Source organism: Pseudophryne corroboree, chromosome 2 (genome assembly GCF_028390025.1).
Source record: "Pseudophryne corroboree isolate aPseCor3 chromosome 2, aPseCor3.hap2, whole genome shotgun sequence".
NCBI lineage: Eukaryota > Metazoa > Chordata > Amphibia > Anura > Myobatrachidae > Pseudophryne > Pseudophryne corroboree.
The window spans coordinates 802,940,055-802,949,704 of NC_086445.1; the positions used below are offsets into that span (position 1 = coordinate 802,940,055).

The window sequence follows — 9,650 nt, forward strand, 5'->3', positions numbered from 1 at the left end:
CATGTCTCTCAGCAGCGGGTGCAGAGCGTGCGGGGGGGGGGGGGGGGCGCTCTGAGCGGCATGAGTAAACCTTACTCTCACTGGCAAAAATAGGGCACATCCTCGGTCCCTGCGGTCGTGCTGCCCCCGGGGCCAGTATAAAGATTCCCCATTTTCTGAGTCAGAATCGCGCCATTGCAAGGGGGCGGAGCTTCTCAGATACACCAGCTCACTCACAGGGCGCCATTTTCTCCTACAGAACGCCACTGTGAGGATCCAGACGCTGATTTCTCATCAAGACATGGCTGATACAAGTACCAGGGTGTTATAGGAGGGAAGGGAGTGTTCATAGTTATTAGGTCTGCGGGCCTAATATTGGTATATGCGCTGTAATTGTGTTATTTGTACATTCATATAGGGCGCAGTGTGTGAGCTGGCAAATCCCTTTCTGCTCCTCTGACAGACATCAGTGTGTGTCTGTCCCCGATAGCTCTCCTGTGTGATAGGGGTGTGTGTGTGTACACGAGTATATAACATGTCAGACATCGGGGGAAGGGGGGGGTTCTTCCCCGGAGGAACCTATTTTAGATGCAGAAGAGGGTAATATGGTGGCTCTTCCCTCAGAAGGAGCCAGACTGAAGGAGAAAGTTGCAGAGTAATATATCCATGCTTGCACAGAAATTCTCTGAGTCTGAACAACAGACTATATATTGGAGACAGTCTGTGGAGGATGCACTGTTTGCTGATCCCTCCATATCATCTACTCGGGTTCCATCCAGTTCCCAGAAAAGGTCTCTGGCCCAAATAATGCAAGGGGACACAGACACAGATTCCGACAATGAGGTCGACACTGGGGATTTAAGAGGGGTTGACCCCAAACTAGCCAAAAGCATTCAATGTATGATTGTCGCTATTAAAGAGGTGTTGGAGTTTACTGAGACAACTCCGGTCCCTGAGGAAAAGGATTATTTCAAATTGAATAAAAAGCAGGTAGTGACTTTTCCTCCTTCAAAGGATCTGAATGCATTCTTTGAGGAATCCTGGTCTACCCCAGAAAAGAAATTTACCATTCCTAGAACGATACGTGTAGCGTACCCTTTCCCTGAGGAAGACAGGTGCAAATGGGATTCACCTCCAATGGTAGACACCTCAGTTTCCAGGCTGTCTAAAAAGATAATTTTGCCTGCCACAGGGTCAGCTTCCATAAAGGACCCTGCTGACCGTAAATTAGAGGTTACCTTAAAGTCCATCTATACGGCTAACGGAATGTTGCTCAGGTCCACCATTGCTTGTGCGTGGGTGGGTAACGCTGTGGAAAAATGGTCAGACAACTTGTTAGTGAATATAGACACAGCTGACAAGGATGAGTTGGTCCTAATTCTTGGCCATATCAAAGATGCTGCAGATTACTTAGTTGAAGCCATGAAGGATATTGGTTTGCTGGGTTCAAGATCCTCTGCTATGGTGATTTCGGCCCGCAGGGCACTATGGATCCGCCAATGGAATGCTGATGTCGAATCAAAGAAGAATATTGAGGCGCTCCCTTACAATGGGGAGGCCCTCTTTGGAGACAAGCTGGATGCCATGATTTCAACAACTACATCAGGCAAGTCGGCATTTCTGCCTTCCGCACCTGCTCCACCTAGAAAAGGGTATCATTCTCATGTGATGCAGTCCTTTCGGCCCAAAAAATACAAAAAAGCAAAAGGTACCCCCTTCTTTGCAAAAAGAGGGCGGGGAAGAGGTAGGAAACCTGCAACACCATCGGGGTCGCAGGAGCAGAAGTCCACAGCTACTTCTGCTAAAACCACAGCATGACGCTGGGGCTCCCCTGCGGGAGTCCGATCGGGTGGGGGCACGTCTACTGTTCTTCAGCCAAGTCTGGGTTTACTCAGATCTGGATCCTTGGATATTACAGACAGTAACCCAAGGTTACAAACTCGAATTTCAAGACCTTCCCCATGCCGATTTTTCAAATCAGCCTTGCCAGTTTCTGTTACGAACAGATCAAAAGTACTGAATGCAATACAGAAATTACGTCAAGACGGAGTAATTTCCTTAGTTCCTGTACCACAACAGGAAAAAGGTTTTACTCAAGCCTGTTTGTGGTTCCGAAGCCGGACGGCTCGGTCAGACCGATTTTAAACCTAAAATCTCTGACTCTTTATTTAAAAAGATTCAAATTCAAGATGGAGTCCCTGAGAGCGGTGATCTCCAGCTTGGAGGAAAGGAATTTTTGGTGTCGGTGGACATCAAGGATGCTTATTTGCATGTTCCCATTTACCCTCCACATCAAGCATACCTGAGATTTGCGGTTCAAGACTGTCACTACCAGTTCCAAACATTGCCTTTCGGGCTCTCCACGGCTCCGAGAATATTCACCAAGGTGATGGCGGAGATGATGGTTCTCCTTCGCAAGAAAGGAGTCAACATAATCCCGTACCTAGACGATCTCCTGATAAAAGCGAGATCTAGCGAGAAGTTTCACGGCACGGTTGGATCATAAACCTTCCAAAATCACAAGTGGAACTGACATTGAGATGATCATTTCTGGGAATGATTCTGGACACCGAGGTCCTGCAGAGAGGGGTCCTCTACTGGTGGAAAAGGCTCTGGAGATCTTGAAGATGGTCAAACAGATTTTGAAACCAGCACGCGTGTCGATTCATCAGTGCATCCGCCTGCTGATGAAGATGGTAGTGGCTTACGAAGCTCTACAATATGGCCGATTCCATGCCAGGGTGTTCCAGTGGGACCTACTAGACAAGTGGTCAGGATCACATCTACACATGCATCAGAGGATAATCCTGTCGACAAAAGCCAGAATTTCGCTCCTGTGGTGGCTACAAAGTTCTCACCTCCTGGAGGGACGCAGGTTCGGGATTCAGTCCTGGATCCTGGTGACCACAGATCCAAGTCTCCGAGGTTGAGGAGCAGTCACGCAAGGGGAAAGCTTCCAAGGAAGATGGTCAAGTCAAGAAATGCTTCACATAAACATTCTGGAGTTGAGAGCTGTGTACAACAGCCTTCATCAAGCGGCGCATCTTCTTGAAGATCGTCCCGTACAGATCCAGTCGGATAATGTAACGGCAGTAGCTTACATAAACCGTCAGGAAGGAACGAAAAGCAGAGCGGCAATGGCAGAGGTGACAAAAATACTGAAGACATGCAAGAGCTCTGTCAGCAATTTTCATTCCGAGAGTGGACAACTGGGAAGCGGACTTCCTCAGCAGACACGATCTCCATCCAGGAGAATGGGGCCTCCACCCAGAAGTCTTTGCAGAGATAGCAGATCATTGGGGCGTTCCTCATATAGACATGATGGCATCTCGTCTCAACAAGAAGCTTCAGAAATATTGTTCCAGGTCGAGAGACCCACAAGCAGTAGCAGTGGATGCACTGGTGACCCAGTGGGTGTTCCAGTCAGTGTATCTGTTCCCTCCACTTCCGCTAATACCAAATATTCTAAAGATCGTCAGAAGAACAAGGGTTCGGGCAATTCTCATTGCCCCAGACTGGCCAAGGAGGTCTTGGTATCCAAATCTTCAGGAGTTACTGCTGGAAGATCCTCAGCCCTTCCCTCTTCGCGAGGACCTGCTTCAGCAAGGGCCGTTAGTTTACAAAGAAATTATTGTACAAATGCGCTGCCTCAGGTGCATATGCAGCCCACTTAAAAACAAAGGAACCCTCACACAAAATTCCAAAAAGTGACAATGGCATAAAAAGAATGTTAAAAGTAGGCGCAAACACCATAAACAAATCCTTACATAAGAGTCCTTATGGAAAGACAGGAGTGAAATCTCAATTCTATGTATTCAGTGTTCTGGAGTCCCTTGTCCACACAGACTCAATGATGTGAAGTAATTCTTTCTCTCAATAAAGAAGAAAAAGTCATAGTGCAGACCAGCTTAAGCAGGTGGTGCTAGCCTTTGCCTGGACTGTGGGTGGACTGATCCTGATACTTCAACTTTCTGTGTACTGCTGTGGTGTCCGGGACCTCCAGTGCTTCCCATTGTACCATCCTGGGAGGGTAATTAGAAGATATCAGAAATCAGCACCCCCTTGTTATCCACTTGCAGTGGTTATATGCTTGTTTTATTATGAATCTTGTGAGTGTTCTATGTAAAATAAATCCGTTGTCCCTGTCAAGCTGATCTGCACTATGACTTTTTCTTCTTTATTGAGAGAAAGAATTACTTCACATCATTGAGTCTGTGTGGACAAGGGACTCCAGAACACTGAATACATAGAATTGAGATTTCACTCCTGTCTTTCCATAAGGACTCTTATGTAAGGATTTGTTTATGGTGTTTGTGCCTACTTTTAACATTCTTTTTATGCCAAGGGACGTTAGTTTATCAAGACTTACCGCGGCATGGCTGTTGAGCGCCAGATCCTAGCCCGTAAGGGTATTCCCAATGAAGTGATTCCCACACTTATTCTAGCCAGGAAAGGGGTAACGTCCAAGCATTACCATCGTATTTGGAGAAAATATGTATCTTGGTGTGAATCCAAGAAGTTTCCTGTGGTGGAGTTTCAATTAGGACATCTTCTCCTATTTCTACAGGCAGGTGTGGATGCTGGCTTGAGACTAGGGTCGATCAAGGTCCAAATGTCGGCCTTATCCATTTTCTTTCAGAAACAATTGGTTTCCCTTCCTGAGGTTCAGAAGTTCGTGAAAGGAGTTCTGCGCATCCAACCTCCCTTTGTGCCTCCTGCGGCGCCATGGGATCTTCATGTGGTGTTGCAGTTTCTTAAATCGGACTGGTTTGAGCCTCTGCAAGATGTGGAGTTGAAGTTTCTCACTTGGAAAGTGGTCATGCTGTTGGCCTTGGCATCTGGCAGACGTGTGTCTGTGTTAGGGGCTCTGTCTCACAAGAGTCCTTATTTGATTTTTCATGAAGATAGGGCTGAACTGCGGACACGTCAGCATTTTCTTCCAAAGGTTGTGTCTTCTTTCCATATCAACCAACCGGTGGTGGTGCCAGTGGCTTCTGACACCTCAGCCGTTCCAAAGTCCTTGGATGTCGTCAGAGCATTGAGGATTTATGTTGCAAGAATGGCTCGGATTAGGAAAACAGAAGCTTTGTTTGTCCTCTATGACCCCAACAAGACTGGGTCTCCTTGTTATGCACTCCAGTGTCTGCAGGAATGTACTGGTGTTTGAACTGTTATGCACTCCAAATGGACTCACAGACAAACTGGGGAATATGACATAACGTACACAGAAGGTGATAGGGTAACAAAATACACACACAGTGAACAGAGAAGCCCAGAGGCTAAGGAACTGGGTATCTCCCTTGTATTAGAACTGCTCAGATGTAAAAAGCAAGATGTTGTGTTTTAATACGTAGAGAACCCGAAATGCTGTTGCTAAGGGCAACAGCAAAACCCTAAAGGGTTACCAACGGGTGTGGCAGTAAACTCCTTGGTCAGAGATGGAATGATAGACACAAGGAGAGCCTCCACAATCCTGATTCTCACTTGCAGTGCACAGGTTTAAGCTTACTGCCACTAAACTGACCCCTGACACCTAGCACAGTGAGACAGGATTAGACAGGCAAGTGTTAGAATACAGCCGCAAACTTGCTAAGTTCACAGAGTAATAACAGAACCCCAGCAAGCTAAACGACTGACTCCAGTCTTACTGCTAGGTCTGGATTGGCAGAGTGTAATACCAAATCCCCAGGCCTATTTGCAGTAAGCAACAAACAAATACAAAGCTACACAGTACTGGCTAACTTTCATGAACTGACTAACCAACAGAGATTCAGCAGCATCTGCTTACCCTGAAAAGAGGCCTTATAAAGCAGGTGCTGTCCACGCCCCACTCAGACCTCACAGACTGTGAGCACAAAAACCAGCACCGGATCCCCTGCCGTGCACAGAGCCTATAACCACTGCACAGCAAAAGACCCGAACCGGAGTATCAGCTGCGCTCAGGTTACTCCACTAGCACTTGTCTCCCGGTTGCCATGACGACGTGGCAGCACAGGGCTGGAGACCCTAACACTCCTGCTTCTAAGCAGACTATTGTGCGCTGGATCAGAGGTACCATTCAGCACGCTCATTCCACGGCAGGATTGCCGTTACCGAGTTCGGTGAAGGCCCACTCTACAAGGAAAGTGGGTTCGTCCTGGGTGGCTGCCCGGGGTGTCTCGGCATTGCAGATTTGCCAAGCAGCTGCTTGGTCGGGTGCAAACACGTTTGCTAAGTTTTACAAGTTTGACACCTTGGCTGCTGACGACCTTCGTTTTGGTCAGTCAGTTCTGCAGGAACATTAGCACTTTCCCGCCCGTACTGGGAGCTTTGGTATATCCCCATGGTACTAAAGTGGACCCCAGCATCCTCTAGGACGTAAGAGAAAATAGGATTTTAATTACCTACTGGTAAATCCTTTTCTCGTAGTCCGTAGAGGATGCTGGGCCGCCCGCCCAGTGCTCCTTTTTTCTGCATTATGTTTTGTCTTTTACACAGGTTTTCATGTGTTCTGCAGTTATACAGCCGTTGCTGTTACGTTATTCATGCGCGTTGGCATGGTTTATGGTGATTGCCATGTTGTGTGGCATGGTTTGTAAGGTGTGAGCTGGTGTGAATCTCGCCACTAGCTTAATGTAAATTCTTCTCTCGAAGTTGTCCGTCTCCTCGGCACAGTTCGTATACTGAGGTCTGGAGGAGGGGCATAGAGGGAGGAGCCAGTTCACACTGTTGAAAAGTCTTAAAGTGCCGAAGGCTCCTGCAGAACCGTCTATACCCCATGGTACTAAAGTGGACCCCAGCATCCTCTACGGACTACGAGAAAAGAATTTACCGGTAGGTAATTAAAATCCTATTTTTTTTACAAGCAGTCATTTGGTTTAAATGTTCTGCAGGAGGGTAGTAGATGAAATTACCTAAGCAAATATATTTTCACAAGCAGTCATTTGGTTGAAATGTTCTGCTGGAGGGAAGTAGATGAAATTACCTAAGCAAATATATTTTCACAAGCAGTCATTTGGTTGAAATGTTCTGCAGGAGGGTAGTATATGAAATTACCTAAGCAAATATATTTTCACAAGCAGTCATTTGGTTGAAATGCTCTGCAGGAGTGTAGTAGATGAAATTACCTGTTGAAGAGAAGGATGAAGGAGGAGTCACTTCACAATCGATATCAGTTGAACATGTGACTAATATATCTAATTTCGTCGGTGTAACATCATAATTATGTTTAAAATTGTAGCTATCCTTAGAATAATGCCCTTTGGATTAATGGACACAAGCCTATCAGCACAAGGTCAGGATTAGAGTACAGATATTGGGCCAAATGTAATGATGCCCGAGTTCCGCGGCCGAGCGGGATGCCAGCCAAACTTGGATGTTTTTTTTAAAAGAGGCAATCACTTACAAGGCATGGTTTTGCCTTGTAAGTGATTGCCCCTTTAAAAAAAGACTGAGTTTCTGGCCTATTATGTAGGAAACACTTAACATGGAATAGAGCAATCAACAGAATATTAAGTTAATGAATTATGGAAGGAATTATTTATTACATAAATATAAAATATTAACTATAACCATTGGTATCGTATAGTATGTAACTATTCATCCTTATTACAGAACCTGTACAATTGTACAATTCAGAAGGCATGTGTGAAAATGTGCTGCTGATAATGTTAGTCCCCAGTACACCCTCAACAGCTTAAATGACATTGGAAGAAATCTGTCTGGTTAAAACAATTATGTGTACTCTGCTAAGTCATAGATATAAGACAATATTGCACACATTGTGAGACCAAATAAAATGAACAATAAACTAACTACAGTCATTTCTGTTATCCATTTAGGATGTTCCTGCTCTGCCAATAACAACCACCTTCTTGGAAAGAAATCTGCCCACTTCCCAAGGCTTACTGAGATTCTTTGGCTACTCTGCTTTCTTTGCAACAGCTGCTGCTGGTATTCTTGCTTTCAAAAAGGGTTATTTTACTTTTGAATGCAAACATTTTATCAATTTGCACCCTTAACTCTTTTTAAAAAAAAGTATATTTACTGCGATATGTGACTGTCCGTTAGCAAGGACGCTAGTAAATAAAGGTCTTAGGGGGACTTTTACTAAGCAGTGATAAGAGCAGAGAAGTGAGCCTGTGGAGATGTTGCCCCATCAACCAATCAGCAGCTCTGTATCATTTTACAGTATGCAAATTATATGTTACTTCAGTGCTGATTGGTTGCCTTGGGCAACTTCTCCACTGGCTCAATTCTCCGCTCTTTTCACTACTTAGTAAATGTTCCCCTTAATCGGGTGTTTGGTATTGGTGAATTGCACATTTAACACATTTTGAAATATAGTATTTTTCAAGTAAAAAATGCATAGTGGATTGAGGCCACCTGATTTATGTCAGTTCATTTAGACCAGGCATGTCCAAACTGCGGCCCTCCAGCTGTTGTGAAACTACACATCCCAGCATGCCCTGACACAGCTTTAGCATTCTCTGACAGCAAAACTGTGTCAGGGCATGCTGGGATATGTAGTTTCACAACAGCTGGAGGGCCGCAGTTCGGACATGCCTGATTTAGACTCATCCTACTGGGATTCTATAAGAACAAATTGTGTTCCTTTTAATGTTCATCTCAGTGATACATCATTAATAAGGAGATCCAAACAGTATGATGAAAAAGATAGATATTCCATTTATATATGAACTGAATACAGTAAAAGGCTTTTATGCTGTGTTATCACTAATACACAAATAAACCATGTACACTTATTAAGCAGTACTTATCCTAGTGCCAGTGATTTTGCCCTCAAACTATTAGATTGTTTGAGATTATTATACCATGGTGTGAAGAGTTAAAACTGAAACTGTTTAGTGATTTAACAGCCTTAAGGGAATCCGCTGCCATTCTAATGAGGGCCTGCATATATGCTCGACTCCTATACTTAGTGATGCCTAGATTAATGCTGAGTAGCATTTGTCCCTTCCTGATTCCCATGGTTGCTGAGTAGCTGATATGAAACTATGAATGTGTCTCCTTTCAATTAATAAAGGAATTATGTGCTTATGGTTAAAAAGAGTAAATGTATCCCCAGTATTATTATAAGTAATATCTGTTCCTGCTTATTTTTTTAATAATAAATGTGCCCCCTTAGTTATAATTAATAATTATAGTGTCATCTTTATAATATTAAAATATATAAAGGGACATGTAGGGGTTCTCTGATAGCATATGAAGGAGGTATCTGACGACAAATAAAAAGTCATATGGAAGCTGGGTCTTATGGCATATTATGTGGGAGTACTGACTGCATATAAAGTGACATGTGGAGCAGGAGGAATGTCGTGAAGGGGTCTGATGTCACGAAGAGGTTCTGCCATGTCCCCTTTATTTACACCTTAGGCAGGATACAGCTTCACATGAAGGTTTTGCAGGTCAGGTTTTACAGGCTGTTCTTAAAACAGCAGTATAACATTCCAAGTTATGGTAATCACAAATAGTTCATATTCCAAACGGTTCCTAGCGTAAACCCAGACTTCCATCTATCGCCTGGCTACTTGCTGGCATCAGAAGCAGTAACCAGATATATAGACCTAATAACCAAAACAAAATTTTTAAAGACAGCAAACAAGGTGAAGTGTTTAGCCCAGCTGTGGCTTACCACAGACTCAGCTAAAACCCGGACTGGATTCCATCAG

General features: G+C 44.4%; 1 protein-coding gene across 1 annotated transcript in view; it reads left to right on the forward strand.

Annotated features, from left to right (window-relative positions):
* The window catches only part of LOC135049264 (amine oxidase [flavin-containing] A-like), a 148,339-nt gene extending 139,940 nt beyond the window's left edge, over window positions 1-8,399 (forward strand). Inside the window, exon 13 of the mRNA XM_063955624.1 lies at window positions 7,800-8,399. Within this exon, the coding sequence (XP_063811694.1) occupies window positions 7,800-7,979 (180 nt within the window). The 3' untranslated portion in view covers window positions 7,980-8,399. The remainder of the gene's footprint in view (window positions 1-7,799) is intronic.
* Window positions 8,400-9,650: the final 1,251 nt, after the last annotated feature.